This window comes from Nothobranchius furzeri, chromosome 1, assembly GCF_043380555.1.
Source record: "Nothobranchius furzeri strain GRZ-AD chromosome 1, NfurGRZ-RIMD1, whole genome shotgun sequence".
NCBI classification, from domain to species: domain Eukaryota; kingdom Metazoa; phylum Chordata; class Actinopteri; order Cyprinodontiformes; family Nothobranchiidae; genus Nothobranchius; species Nothobranchius furzeri.
Window position 1 is genome coordinate 30,966,772 of NC_091741.1, and position 15,983 is coordinate 30,982,754.

Genomic DNA, 15,983 nt, shown 5'->3' on the forward strand with positions numbered 1-15,983 from the left:
CGTTTAACCTGCAACGTATGAACATTTGGCTGGCCCCACAATGGGGAAAAAAGCCTTAATATAGGGTTTCAGAAGTATGGTGTGAATTGACTTTAGTTGAGGTTAAAGTTAGGAATAGGCCATCATTGGTTAGGGTATGGGTTAGGCATATTTCAGACACTGCAATGAATGCAAGTCAATGACTGGTCCCCACAAGTATAGCTGTGTGTGTGTGTGTGTGTGTGTGTGTGTGTGTGTGTGTGTGTGTGTGTGTGTGTGTGTGTGTGTGTGTGTGTGTGTGTGTGTGTGTGTGTGTGTGTGTGTGTGTGTGTGTGTGTGTGTGTGTTGCTCCACCAATTTGCTGACACCTGGCATTTCTACATGTTTGTTCCAGTTAATGATAGACACCCCAAGTTCCCCAGTCACCAGTGGGCTCCCGCGTTTCTTTGTGATCACAGTTACTGCAATACAACAGGTGAGTAAACAATAACTTCCTCTTCCTTGTGCAGAAAATATGGAACCAAGCTGCTGGCGTTGGTTAGTTTCCTGTAAAACCTAATTCATTAATATGTCTTGGGTTATCTTGGTAAACAAACTGCACATTCTTTGTTGCATTAAATAATCTAGTTTTTAGTTTAATTTCAATACTTGCGTAAACATGTGACATTCCATTTGTGTGTTTGCACAAACCCATCAGGTTATCACATCATTTGATCAAAATGAGTATGTCCTACATTAGGTGAATATGTTAATGTAAAATTAGCCTGCTATTAAGCATGAGTATTGGTGAAATTATGGCAATACGATACGTATCACGATACAGGTGAGACGATACGATATATCATGCCAGCCAGACAATATTAGCAATATTTTTAGACTAAATTTATTGTAGGAAAATTCAATAACAGTCCAAACTGATATGTAGCATGTTTAAAATGAGGTATCTGAACCATAACAGAGGGATTTACATTTCAATGGTGTAAAGAAAACCCATTGCATACTGCTGCCATCTAGCTTTCGACGTTTGAATTGCACGCAAAGAAAAGAAAATACACGTGTTGGCATGTGAATTCTTCCTATTGCCATATGGATATTTTCACACATCTCTAGAGAATATACTGATCAATAAATCTTTATTAAATTACACAAATAGACTAATCTGGTTTAAATAAGATCTGAAAAATGTATTAGAGGAATGAACAGTTATGCTAACTCATCATTCATCACTGTAGAGTACTTGTGTCAGACTCAAGGCCCGTGGGCCAGATGTGGCCCGCCACATCATTTTATGTGGCCCTGAGAGCTTCAGGTGTCTAAAAATAGGTCTCTACTACTTCAAAGCGTACATTGACTATAAACTACATTTTCTACAATGTGTGGCAATTGTGTTAGCAGATCAGTGATAGTATTCTGCAACTAGGTTACACTTCTGTGTGTGACAAGTAAAAATAATTAACCATAAATGATCCTAAATTGTACAGAAAGACAACGATTGATGCAGAAGGAGTTGTGTTTCAAGATATTGGAAAGATGAATACATGTTTATATCCTGGCCTGCCAGACTCTTCTGTTCTGCACAGAGAAAGGGTCTGGGAACTCTTCTATTCAAATAACCCCACCCCGTAAGAATTCTTACCAAGCCAATTGGCGCTGAGTAGCGTATTCAATTCAATATAAGTTTATTTATGTAACGCCAAATCACGGCAAGTCGTCTCAAGGCACTTCACATAATAAACATTCCAAAACAAGTCAGTTCATTAAGCCAATCAGAAAAAAAAGTTTCCTATATAAGGAACCCAGCAAATTGCATCAAGTCACTGACTAGTGTCAGTGACTATACAGCAATCCTACTACTAAGCAAGCATATAGCGACAGTGGAGAGGAAAACTCCCTTTTAACAGGAAGAAACCTCCAGAGAATCCTGGCTCAGTATAAACACCCATGCGCCACGACCCACTGGGGATTGAGAAAACAGAGCGCGCGCACACACACACACACACACACACACACACACACACACACACACACACACACACACACACACACGTAATGTTTCTATGGTTACATGGTGATTTCTTAGTAAATATTCTATTTAGTGAGAGATAAACTTTATTGTATTTATCCTAGTGAATCTATAATTAAATGGGTAAACTAGTAGTAGCACATTCAGTGTCAAAGAAAGTAAAATGTTCTTATCAGGAGAGGGAGAATGATTAAGTGGTTAGGAGCAGTGTCCTAGCCGATGGCCCCCTCCATGAGGCCACCACAGCTCAGCAGAACATCATTGTAGCTTCTTCTGGGGAGAAAAACTCTTAGAGAAAAAATAAATTTAACAGCTGAAATTGCAGGAAATAATACAGTTAAAGAGCAAATTGTGGAAGAAAGTAGTCGAGTGTAGAAAGTGGTCAGTGTGTCCTCCAGCAGTCTAAGCCTATAGCAGCGTAACTACAGATTAGGGTTGTCACGATACTAAAATTTCAAACTCGATTCGATACTGGAAAAAAAAACTCAATACTTGATTTTGATACTATTTAAAAACACCAAATTTTTGGAAAAAGTTTATTCAAAAAATCACATTCCTCAATTTATATTGCAAAAATTAAATGTTAAGAATTAAGTGTATAAAGTGCTTAAACCTTTCAAGTATCAGCATTTTTTAAAAAGTGCATACAAAAACTGGCGAAAGTTAACACTTTAATCATGAATTCTCTCACTATATATACACTATTTGTAGAGTGATGTTTTGCTGCTTAAACTCTGTTTAAGGTGCATTTTTGTCATAAGATGTAATGCCATATGTTTTGTTCTGTACTTTTGAACAACTCTGTTGGTCAATAAAGGGAGAAAACGAATTTCTCCACAGTAGGACAAAGGTACATCTAATCTTAATAAAAACAGATTGGCGCACAGCAGTGACATCTTTAAAAGCGGCGGTTAGATTAGCCGCGGCTAGTCTATTTACGCCTAGAAATCCCAGACCCGCTCCAAACGAACAGGGGAATCATGTTAATGATTCCTAACAAAACCTTTCGACATGAAGATGTTTTGGTGCAGATAATGTCTTATTTCGAGGCTGCACCATGTGTGCCCGTCCGCACCCGTTATATGGATATACACTGATGGCGTGATGGCCAATGGATCTAAATACCCCGGGGAATCCAAGTAGCACCAAAGTTGTCAGCGTGAGTAAACAAACGTACGGCATGCTAGAAATTAAGTCCGGGTTGCAATAAACGGGAGTTTTTCTTTAAGCATATAAGCATGAATATACAACTACGTGTCGGACTTGGTATGCTAGCTTAGCTAATACTAATACGTGAGCTCAAATTTGTTGGTGCAATTAGACACATTCTTACTAGATTTAATAAATTTTAGACACCTGTTTCATTTCATCATTCAGTTTGGGGTGTCGGTCTCTCAGATGCTTGACCAAATTTGTTGTGCTGCTTGACTTCGTAGCGATCTCTTTGTAGCACTCCATGCAAACGGGTCTGTCATTGTCTGTTGCTTTCCCCGACTCATCAGCCTTGTATCCAAAGTGTTTCCACAGTGCACTTTTGCTCTTTGTGTTGTCTATTAAGTTGGGCTGTGAAGCACCTCCCGAATTTGCTGTTGCCATTGTTAACAAAACTTGGATCGGAGACAACTCACGCGGGAAATTGCAATGTAGCCATGCAGCGTCTTCTTCTGTTTGTCCGGGAGGCTGCTTTACGGCATCTGTCGTTCGTGTGTGTCGGTGTACTTGAAGAAGGCTGTATATATGTGAGACTCCATAGTATCGATACCACAGGGATGGAATATCTATTTTAGATACCACTTCTAGTATCGATTTATATCTAGGTATTGATTTTTTTGACAACACTACTACAGACATAACTCTGGAAAACCTAGCCTTTTAGATGGAGGCATGTTGGAGGCAGGTCAAGTGAGAGCCGTCTTTACCGACTGTACACTCCACCTCCCTCTACTCCCCCACTTGTCCAGATCTGGGCTAACATCAGATTTTAACCATAGGCCCTATCAAATAAAAATGTTTTAAGCCTAGTCTCAAAAACAGACAGTGTCTGCCTCACGGACTAAAGCTGGGAGTTGGTTCCACGGGAGAGGAGCCTGATAGCTAAAAGATCTGCCTCCTATTTTTAGATGTTCTGGGAACCACCAGAAAAAACCTGCAGTCTGAGAGTGAAGTGCTCGGTTAGGAACATATGGAACAATCTGGACACAGTTTAGGGCTGCACGATATTAGGAAAACCTGCGATATTTGATAACAGTGCTTAATATTGCGATATCGATATTACTCACGATAAATGAACAAATACTAAAGTTTGCAGTGTTGATGTCGTGTGGTGTGTGACGTCTGCTCTGGGTTCAAAGCAAACAAAAACTAATGCATGAATTCCATTACAACATAACACTTTTATTACAAAAATATGCAGCTGCACCTGCTACTGTATTAGCAGCAAAACAACAAACTGCATGCATGCAGTTTCTCAGTGACTGTAAAACATCACCACCACCATAAAACTTTTTCTGATGCTCCAAATACAGAAAAACATCCCTTACCAGGGTTTTTGAATAAATAAAAATATCAGAAAATAAGTTTAAATGTTAAATAATAGTTAACATCACTTAAATGCAACAGCAAATTCTCTCATTGCTACTGAACATTTTCTCCACTTATGTGGTTATGATAGAAGGCTGTTGCTGTAACTGGGAAGTGAACTGTGCTGGGCCAAACTAGGAGAATATTACGATTTTCTGAGGGAAAGAGAAAAACAATTGTCTACCTTTCAGAAGAGGAACTGGCAAAAAACTACATGAAAAATATGTGAAAACGTTTGTTTTTAACCCCAAATTGAACAAGTTTACCTAGATCTTAAAAAGCAGCTCAGATGATGAAACTGCAACTATGATTCTGATAACAAGCTAACAAATTGAACTAGCTCCTCTAAGATAACCGGCTAGCAGAGCTTCTGACTGAAAGTTTATGTGCAGCAGCAAATCAACTATCCTGATTAACAAGGTTATAAAAGCTCATAAATGAAAAATCACTTTGATGTGTGTGGGAACTTTTCCAGGCCCTCTTTAGCAGGGTGGGACTGGGAGAACAGTGCTGTAGCCTTTTAGCTGGAAGCTAACCGGAGCCTGGGGTTAACGTCACCACCCGGTGGAACACTAGCGACATGGAGGTAGGTTGGTTGGTTCACTGGCACGTGTCGGAGTCAGCCCGGTTATTATCAGCTGCTGAACGACACGGAGCGGACTCACGTTCACGTTTGAAAGCAGCGCTGATTCCAGAAACCTCAGCACAAAGTGCGTTCGTTAATCTGAGCCAGCATGTCGAACAAGGGAAGCGAGCGGCAGCGGAAAGCGGAGGCGGAGCGGGGATGGTGGAATTTTGGAGTAAGGGTCTACGTAGGGGGCGGGTGTATTACGTGAACGGACCCATATGATTGGCCGCATATCAGAGGGGCTACATTTGATTGGTCAAATAATACTTCCGCGTAAAAAACAGAGCTGGTTTACAAAAAGTTGATGTGTGACACGGATGGAAATGTTTGAACCAAACATTTATCGCCATTTTTGACGTGCTTTGCGATGGGCCTATCACATGTCCTGTTATTGCGATGAAGATAAATTTTCGATATATTGTGCAGCCCTAACACAGTTGTATGATGGAGCTTGATAATTAAAAGATTTATATGTGAGAATGAGGATCTTAAAATATATTCTGAATTAAACAGGCAGCCTATGTAGGGAAGCTAAGACAGGAGAGATATGATCTCTCTTTTTAATTCTCATCAGAACTCTAGCTGCAGCATTTTGGACAAGCTGAAGACTTCTAACTACATTCTGCGGACTTCCTGAGAGTAATGATTTACAGTAATCCAGTCTTGATGTAATATATGCATGAACTAGTTTTTCAGCATCACTCCTGGAAAGGATGCTTCTGATCTTAGCAATATTCTGAAGGTGGAAAAAGGAAATCCTACAAACCTGTTTAACGTGGGATTTGAATGGCATGTCCTGGTCAAAGATAACACCAAGGTTCCTTACTTTGTTCTCGGAGATTAATTTAATGCCATTCAGGTCTGGTGATTTACTAAGCAATTTCCTTTTCTGAATTTCTTGTCCAAAGATGAGAACTTCAATCTTGTCTTGATTTAAAAGTAGAAAGTTCTGAGTCATCCATTTTTTTATGTCTTCAAGACAAGCCTGTAATCTAACTAAACGATTAGGTTCATCAGGGTTAATGGATAGATATAACTGAGTATTGTCCGCATCACAGTGGAAGTTTATCCCATGCTGTCTAATGATTTTATTAATTGGAAGCATATATATAGTAAAATGAAATGGTCCAAGCACTGAACCCTGTGGTGCTCAACAAGTAACCCTGGTGTATGAAGATTTGTCATGTACATTTACAAAATGAAATCTGTCAGACAGGTAGAATTTAAACCAGCCTAGAGCTGTTTCTTTGATCCCTACAACATCTTCAAGCCTTTCTACAAGAACATTGTGATCCACTGTGTCAAAGGCAGCACTGAGATCTAACAAGACTAGAACAGACACAAGATTCTTATCTGAGGCCATGAGAATATAATTTGTAACTCTCACTAATGCAGTTTCAGTGCTGTGATACTCTCTAAAACCAGACTGAAATTCCTCAAACAAATCATTAGTGTTTAAATGCTCACATACTTGGATGGCCACTATTTTCTCCAGGACTTTGGATAAAAATGGAACATTAGATATTGGTCTATTATTCATTGGGTCATCTGGATCCAGAGAAGGCTTCTTAAGTAAAGGTTTGATTACAGCAACCTTAAAATCTTGTGGTACGTATCTATTTACTAAGGATAGATTGATTATATCTAGAATGGGGGCAGTAACCAAAGGAAATGCATCTTTAAAAAATTTGGTTGGGATTGGATCTAAAATGCAAGTTGAAGGTTTAGATTAGGGCTGCCGCAAACAACTATTTTATTGGTCGACTAGTCGCCAGTTTGGTGACAATTAGTCGCGACTAATTGTGTCATTCATAAAAGTATAGCTTATTGCACCAGGATGCTCTAATATACCCATTTTTGAAAATGAGGATCTTCAAATTTACACAGAGCTGTGTTCTGTTATATAAAACATTGCATGGACACTGTTATCATTCACAAGCAGGTTCGGATCTACTCTAACTGTAAACCCTGGATGACGAGTAAGGTCAGGGTACTACTAAAGGCACGTAATGCTGCATACGCGTCGGGAGATCAGGCCAAGTACTGGCGGGCAAGGACTGATCTTAAAAATGGAATCAAGGAGGCTAACGTGAGCTACACCAAAAAGCTGTCGCAACATTTGACTGCCAGCAACCCAAGTAGGGTCTGGGAAGGACTGAGACATATTACCAAATACAAGGATAGCAGATCTAGCACTGAAATAGGAGCTTCACTAGCTGAGGAACTCAACTATTTCTTTGCTCGTTTTGAGAATACCAGCTTCCACACAACTAACATCACTCCTATAACATCACCTGCTGAGTTTGGTTCAGATACACAAATACTCTCACTTCAAGAACAACAGGTTCCCACCGTGTTCAGGGCTGTTCATCAGAGGGAAGCGGCTGGTCCAGATGGTATTCCTGGCAAGGTGCTGAAGAACTGCGCAGAACAGCTGTCCATGGTATTTACCAAATTATTCAATCGCTCCTTGTCTGAAGCTACGGTTCCATATTGTTTGAAATCAACAACAATAGTCCCACTCCCCAAGTCTACTATAGTCAACAGTCTCAATGATTATAGACCCATAGCACTCACACCGGTGGTGACCAAGTGCTTTGAGAAGCTGGTGCAAAAACATATCAAGGACTTCCTCCCACCCAGCATGGATCCCTACCAGTTTGCATATAAAGCAAACAGGTCTACTGAGGATGCCATATCTAATACTCTCCACTCCTCTTTGCAACATCTGGAGAACTCCGGCACCTCCGTTAGAATGATTTTTATTGATTTTAGCTCTGCTTTTAATACCATAATCCCAAACATTCTTGTAGCCAAGTTGATTAATCTGAACCTCCCCCTACCACCTGTGGCAGGATCAAAGATTTCCTCACCAATTGCCCACAGGCTGTCAGGTTTGGTGACAAGCAGTCATCCACTCTGATGCTCAGCACTGGTTCCCCTCAGGGCTGTGTGCTAATTCCCCTGCTGTTCACCATCTACACCCATAACTGCCTATTCATCGCTCTAATAAGATCATTAAGTTTGCAGATGACACCACTCTTGTAGGTCTTATCCATAACAACGATGACTCAGCATACAGAGATGAGGTTTGCCATTTATCAGAATGGTGTGATGATCACAACCTCTCTCTTAACATCAAGAAGACCAAGGAGATGGTTATTGACTTCCGAAGGAGTAAGGATGCCCCCCGCCCTCTCTGCATTAAAGGAGCTGAGTTGGAGAGAGTTCCCTCCTTTAAGTTTCTCGGGATTTACATCTCTGAGGATCTGTCATGGACAATCAATACCACTACCTTGGTCAAAAAAGCACAACAGCGGCTGCACTTCCTGAGGGTCCTGAAGTGGAACAGGCTGTCTTTTTATCGAGCAATCATTGAGAGCGTGATGACTTACGCTATCCCTGTGTGGTACGCGGGGTGCAAAGTAGCTGATAAAAACAGATACCAGAGGGTCATCAGAGCGGCGGAAAAGGTGATTGGATGCACCCTTCCCTCCTTGGACATGATCGCCTTGCAGAGGTGTCTCACTAGAGTAAGGACCATCTCCAGGGACATTTACCACCCAAACCACTACCTTTTTGCCATGCTGCCCTCTGGGAAAAGGTTCAGATCCCTCAGCTGCAGGACCGACAGACTGAGGAAGAGTTTCTTTCCCTGGGCTGTTAGAACCCTGAATGGACAGAAAAATCAACTATATTGATACTATTTATTGTATTTTGTAATGTCTTTGTTTTTATTGCATGGTGCATATTGTACTTGTTTTAGCTATTTTTCTTAGTACTTTTAGCGGATGCCTAATGAGAAGCTCTAGGAAATTTCGTTGAATGGACAATCATTTAATGACAATAAAGGATATCTACCGACCTTCCTTCCTCTCCTCTCCTCTCCTCTCCTCTCCTCTCCTCTCCTCTCCTCTCCTCTCCTCTCCTCTCCTCCTCTCCTCTCCTCTCCTCTCACCTACCTACATCTCCTCTCACCTACCTACATCTCCTCTCAGTCCTAAAGAGAAACTGCTACCTGGGTTCATATATATTCACCTCATGAGTTACCTTTGAACTGCAGTTCTAAAAGATCTACCAACCGCAAAACAGTGGAGCGCTCGCTGTTTGGCAGCCGTATCAGTGATCAGTGCGTCGGAGGACAAGGTGATGCGCGCAGCGCCTCGTTCCACAGCATGCAGCGAAACACATCAGGCGCAAATAAAAGACAGAAAACATTAAAGGAAATGAACTGACATGAACGATCGCGTGTTAAATTAGTTTTTGAGGTGGCGACACCTGATTGTTACTGTGGCCGTGCTCAGGAGGCAGATCTACCGACCGCGAAAACAGCGGAGCGCTCCCTGCTTGCCGGCCGCATCAGTGATCTGTGCGTCGGAGGACAAGTTGATGCGCCCCGCTCCACAGCAGCGATACACATCAGGCGCAAATAAAAGACAGAAAACATTAAAGGAAATGAACCGACATGAACGATCGCGTGTCAGTACCTACGGTCTGGCTCAGCGCGTTGCCCCCCACCCCCCCGAGCGCAGGAGCTTGTCACCTGCTGATAGCAGGCTGCTGTCTTTTCCGAGGGCTGCATCTTGCCGGTCATTATCACGTGACAGCGACTAGTCGATGACAGGCATAAAAAGTCACTACAGTAATCCCTCGTTTATCGGGGTAGATGTGTTCCAGACCTGGCCGCGATAGGTGAAAATCCGTGAAGTAGGGACTCCCAGCATGCCCCTCGCGGGGATTCCCTCCACGTTGCACCTACGTCACAAACCGCGGCTATAAACGGAAGTCGCCTTTCCAGCTCACCGTCATCGTTTCTTCAGATTCATGATCAGAGTTTCCAACCTACCGATCAATCCAACGAACTATCAGCTCATAGTAAGTTCTCTTACTTACTTCTGGAAAGCCCGGCATTTCCGTGTCACTTCGCTGACGCTCGAACGCTCGGGGGTTTCCTAAATCAGCCGGCGTTTCACCGACGCTATCACTTAATCAGCACATTCTCTTTGAACTTGATAGTGTAATGACCTGGCTGGGGTTGTAAGCACGATAGTGTAATGACCTGGCTGGGGTTGTAAGCACGGTTGTAAGCCAGGTGCATTCTGGGTATTGTGTTATATGTGTTTCCTATCGTTCTGCTATTTCCTATGTGCTGATTTGCATGTTGTGTGAGTGTTATGTAAGCCACAGGGAAGGTGATGTGTGTTCTGTGGAGGGGTTGAATAGCATGGTTAACTGACACCGTGACTCTGTGTGGTAGGAGCGTGATAGAGGATCGTGTCTGTAGCGTTACAAAGCGTTGAAGAAAAAGCCCACCAAAGGTCTGCGTGAACCTCTACTGCCTCCTGCTGGTAGATTTGGGGACTATAACCCTGCTGCTGGGACGCTCATGCTTGTTACCACATTCCACCCGGCCACAATAAGAGACCGGCCATTATTTACCTCCGCTGACTCCGGCACCGGCCAAAAATGGGGACCCGACCTTTAATTGGATACCGGCCTGTATTAGAGGATTTACGGTATCTATCTATCTATCTATCTATCTATCTATCTATCTATCTATCTATCTATCTATCTATCTATCTATCTATCTATCTCTCTATCTCTCTATCTCTCTATCTCTCTCTCTCTCTCTCTCTCTATCTATCTATCTATCTATCTATCTATCTATCTATCTATCTCTATCTATCTATCTCTATCTATCTATCTATCTATCTATCTATCTATCTATCTATCTATCTATCTATCTATCTATCTATCTATCTATCTCTTCTTGTTCTATGTGTGATCAGTTAGGTGCCATCTAATAATAAAGACAATAGCTTATCAAACTGCTTTTAATGAATTTTGTTGCAACATGTTAATACAAATGCTACAAAGTCAAACAGATCAGATGTATGCAACTAAAACTAAAATACAGAAAAGACTTGAGCTCACATGAAATGTATTCAGCTTAATAATCACACAAGGTCTCGGTTTACACTCAGGAAAGTTAGCATTTCCACATGTTCAGGAGAAAGGCTTGCTCTCTTTTGAGAGCAGATGTTCCCAGCTGCAGAGAAGATCAGCTCAGATGGCGTTGAAGTGGCAGGGATGCACAGAAAGGATTTAGCAAGCTTAGAGAGAGTGGGGAAACGACCCTGATTTTCCCTCCACCATTTGAGAGGATCATCTCTCTTAGAAATTGCAGCTTCACCAAAGTACACCTGCTCTTCCCCTCTCACTATCGGGACCCTTCTGTCATGGGCATCCTCTTCCTTCTCCTGCTCACTCTCATCTAGGGGTTGCATGACTTAATTTTTTTTAAAGTCGACAGTCAAGTAATGAAAATCAAGTCGACTTCGACTAGTCGTTGATGACGTCATACACCTGAAGCAGCGGGGGGGGGGGGGGGTCGTTAGGTTCGCTGGAGTTTTTGACAATTAAAATTGCGCCCACATTTTCTAAGTTAACACATTTCTTTTAACAACGGTAGTTTCTGCATCCTACTTCAGCCCTCTCCCCCCTCCCCCTGCGCAGCGGCCGCAAACTCACTGATGTGCCTGCAGCCTCTCGGAGTTCCTGCTGCTCTAAACATTAAAATAATTATTTTATTTTCTGTTCCTCACTTCTGATGACCTTCAATGGTGTCTGTTTGTTGCAACCAGCAGGTACAAAAACTAACTTGTTTTTATTTGACTATTTTTCTGTCCTGCCTGTTTATTATCTTCCTGCATCTCCTCTCAGTCCTAAAGAGAAACTGCTACCTGGCTTCATATATATTCACCTCATGAGTTACCTTTGAACTGCAGTTCTAAAAGATCTACCGACCGCAAAAAAAGCGGAGTGCCGCTGCTCGCCGGCCGACTGCAACGGGACCGTTTTTGCTGCGGAGTTTGTGCCGGAGCAGAGATAGTGGAATTTGGGGGGTGCGTCACCGGAGAACAAAACAGGTGATGCGCCTCGCTCCGCAGCAGCGAACCGCATCAGGCACAAATAACAGACAGAAAACATTAAAGGAAATGAGCCGACATGAACGATTGCGTGTTTAATTTGTTTTTGAGGTGGTGACACCTGATTTGGTGGTGCTCAGGATGCAGATGTCTGGAGCGCGTCAACGATCAGAGCTTTGCATGCGCAAACTGGTTAAGATTAGGATGGGGTGAGGGAAGGTAAAATTGCAAGAGGGAAAAGGTCACAGTTTGGTTAAATGTCCGTTTTATCGACGGTGTCAGTACAGACGCTCTGGCACAGCACGTCGCCTCCACCTCCCGATGCAGGGGCTCATCACCTGCTGTCTTTTCCGAGGACTGCATCTTGTCAGTCATTATCACGTGACAGCAACTAGTCGATGACAGGCATAAAAAGTCACTACAGAGCCATGAAGTCGACTAGTCGACTAGTTCATACAACCCCTACTCTCATCATCGCTCTCTGTGTCAGACTGAAGGAGGGCGTCCAGAGCAGAGGTCTTACCTACACCTGAATCATCAGCACTCTCCAGTTGTGTGATCTCATCTGTCCCGGCTTTTGCTTCTTTGACAGCAAGCACTTCAGTGGCCCCTTGCAGTCTGATGCCATCTTCAGGAGACAAAAACTTTTTGTATCTGGGATCCAGGGCAGCTGCAAGTACTGTTTTCTTTCCCTTCTTCAACAGTACAGATGCTTCCCCATCTCTGCTTTATCCCCTTTTCTACATTCACAATGAAAGATTTCCATGCACTCGTCTCAAACTGGCTGTGGTTTACAGACCATGCCAGACCTTTGATGATCTGTGGAAAACCTGACATGGTTGTGTACTGTTGACCACTAAGGTAAACAGAAGCAGTCTCAAAAGGTGCCAACCCTTTATTCAGTTTGTCAAGCAGCACCCACTGCTCAGGCTTCAAGTTGAGGTACTGCTTCCCCTTGGTGTCACTTCAGGATCTGAAAGCGTGGCAGCAAGAGGCCATCGCTGTTCCAGGAGTCGGTCTATCATGTAGAATGTACTGTTCCATCTTGTGCTGACATCTTGTATCAGTGAATTTTTTTTCCACATTCATTTGCCCCTGTTTCATCTTCAGCTTTGTACTAGCTAGCTCACTTTTTTTGAAGTGCTCCACCAGCTGCCTAGCAGCACCTAATGCTCTGCAGATGCTGGTTTCTTTGAGAGCAGTGTTCACTATGAGCTGGAGTGTGTGTCCAGCACACCTGATAGAGGCCCATCTATGTTTCTCTTCAAGCAGTCTCATTGCTGCCACCATATTTGACCCACTGTCATGAACTACTCCTTTTAAAAGGCAGGATTTCAAACTTAGCTAAAACCTCTTCTTTCCATGTCATTATTTGTACCAGTGTGCCTCTCCTCTAGAGGCATGGTGGCAAGGTTGAAGCTTTTCATGTTCCAGTCTTCGCTCAGAAAATGGCAGGAAACAATTCAATTCAGTTCAAGTTTATTTATATAGCGCCAAATCACGACAAGAGTCGTCTCAAGGCACTTCACATAATAAACATTCCAATTCACAGTTCATTAAGCCAATCAGAAATAATGTTTCCTATGTAAGGAACCCAGCAAATTGCATCAAGTCACTGACTAGTGTCAGTGACTATACAGCAATCCTCATACTAAACACCAAGGTATGCCTCTGTAGCACGGCTGGTCCACACGTCAGCAGTCAGGGAACCAGTCACAGCTCTGAGGGCCTGCTTTACCTTAAAGATAAAATCTATTAAAGTTAGTTCATTTGCCGATATTTTGTTAATTCATAAAGCAGGTTTGGATTTAACATGGAGAAAATTATATATTATGCTTTAACTTATATTAGATTCTAAATTGCTCAGTCAGCAAACTTTATTCTATCATAAAATGCATAAAATTCTATTTTTTATTTGTATCCAGATAGACACACACACACGCACACAGATACACACCTTTTCAAAGGTCGTCTCATATTTCCTTTCCATCAGTGTGGTGAAATGTGATCAGCCAGGTAGATACTTCTCATAGTATTCTTGGTTGAACACCTTGATCATATCTTTAAAACCTTGATCACCAACCATGGAAAGGGGTCTCATGTCCGTTACCAGCATGTTCAAAATGGCTTCGGTCAGGGCGTTGGCTTGTTGCGGTGTTCACTTGGTTGGCCTTGTGAGAAACTCTTCCATTGTAGAAGAGCGCTTTCCTTTAGCACTGTAACATAGCGGGATGAAATAAATCATTAGTGTTTGTAACATTAGAGCCAATACGTGACATATACATACATGTTAAACGTATAAATACCACCATCACTACTGCTGTTGCTATACATTTGATGCTAGCAGCTAAAAGGCACACTTACAGAGGCGACTCTTCATTCTCCGCCGTCACGTGCTTCCTCTTTAGATGCTCGTGCATTGCCGATGTGCTCCCGTGAAATGAGCGTTTCAACTTACAGAGTTTGCACTCTACTTGCTTCTCAGTTGTTTTCATAAAATGCTCCCATACCTTTGAGCTCCGTTGTCGATTTACCGTGATGTGTTTTTTCTCTGGTGATTCTGCGCAAATGCTGAGCTGGAGTGGCACTACAGCGCATGTGCCTTCACTTATATAAGCAGCAGGGCAGGAAGCAAACGTGCCGAACGTGCTGCAACAGGTGAGATTTTAAAAATGCTCATACAATAAACGACGCGTCGACTTTTAAACTTTTTTTTTTGTCAACGTCGTTGTGACGCGTCGACTAGTTGTGGCAGCCTAGTTTAGTTGAAGCTAATATTTTTGATAACTGAAAACTCAACTGGATCAAAACGGTTCAAGCACAGATGAGCTTTTACAGTTACCTCAGATGCTGCCTCACTTACTGAGGAAGAAGAAATCGCATTAGGGAGGATGCTAATGTTTTTGTTTCTAATAGAATTAATTTTACTTGTGAAAAATCACATAAAGTCGTTGCTGCTGAGAGCTAAGGGAGTAGATGGTTCAGAGCTATAATTCTGTGTAAGTTTGGCAACTGTACTGAAAATAAATTTTGGATTATTCTTATTCTCTTCAATTAGCGATGAAAAATAAGCAGTTCTAGCTTGTTGATGTCTTGGTCAGACCTAGTGACGAACAGCCGGATCCAACAACAGCCAAACACAGAGAAAGTTTTCAAGAGTTTATTTAAGGACTTGTTAAAGCGATCGGGACCAGCTGGAGTCAGTTCCAGGTGGTGTGGCCTTCTGAAAACCGCAGCAGTGTTCAGCAGTGAGGGATGTCGATGAAGGTGAGTATAGCATTTTCCGCACTATAAGGCGCTTTTAAAAACCTTTGATCTTCCCCTGAACCGGCAGTGCGCCTTTTAATATGGATGCGCCTTTTATACATGTATTAAGGACTTAAGTGAAGCCAGCCACACCTGCGTCCGCAGGAAAACAGAGCACCGTCCACCCTCACCAAATAAAAGGTGTTGCACTGCTCCACACAGCTATACCGGTAACCAGCCATGACACCAGCGAAGAGACACGCTTACGAGGCAGAGTTCAAGCTCAAAGCCATCACTCACACCGTTGAGCATGGAAACAGAGCAGCAGCGAGAGAATACAAGATTAACGAGTCGATGGTCCGCAAGTGGAGAAAGCTGGAAGACCAGCTACTGCAGGTGAAGAAAACAGTGTAGCTTCAGAGGCAACAAGGCAAGATGGCAACAGAGTTGAGCAGTGAGTCGCAGAGCGGCGAGCAGAAGTATCTCCACCGTCCCCATTCGTGTCAAAGCTGCAGCATTAGCTCGAGAGATGGACATTGCAGACTTCATAGGAGGCCCTTCCTGGTGTTTTTGCTTCATGGGGAGGCTAGCGCTTTCT

The 15,983-nt window shown here is 42.7% G+C and overlaps 1 protein-coding gene across 2 annotated transcripts in view; it reads left to right on the plus strand.

The window, feature by feature from the left end:
* LOC139070246 (zinc finger protein 93-like) overlaps window positions 1-15,983 on the plus strand; it is a 51,409-nt gene that overhangs the window by 16,237 nt on the left and 19,189 nt on the right. For both annotated transcript variants that reach the window (XM_070551988.1, XM_070552011.1), the window contains one exon: window positions 374-454. In XM_070551988.1, the coding sequence (XP_070408089.1) occupies window positions 374-454 (81 nt within the window). The remainder of the gene's footprint in view (window positions 1-373; window positions 455-15,983) is intronic.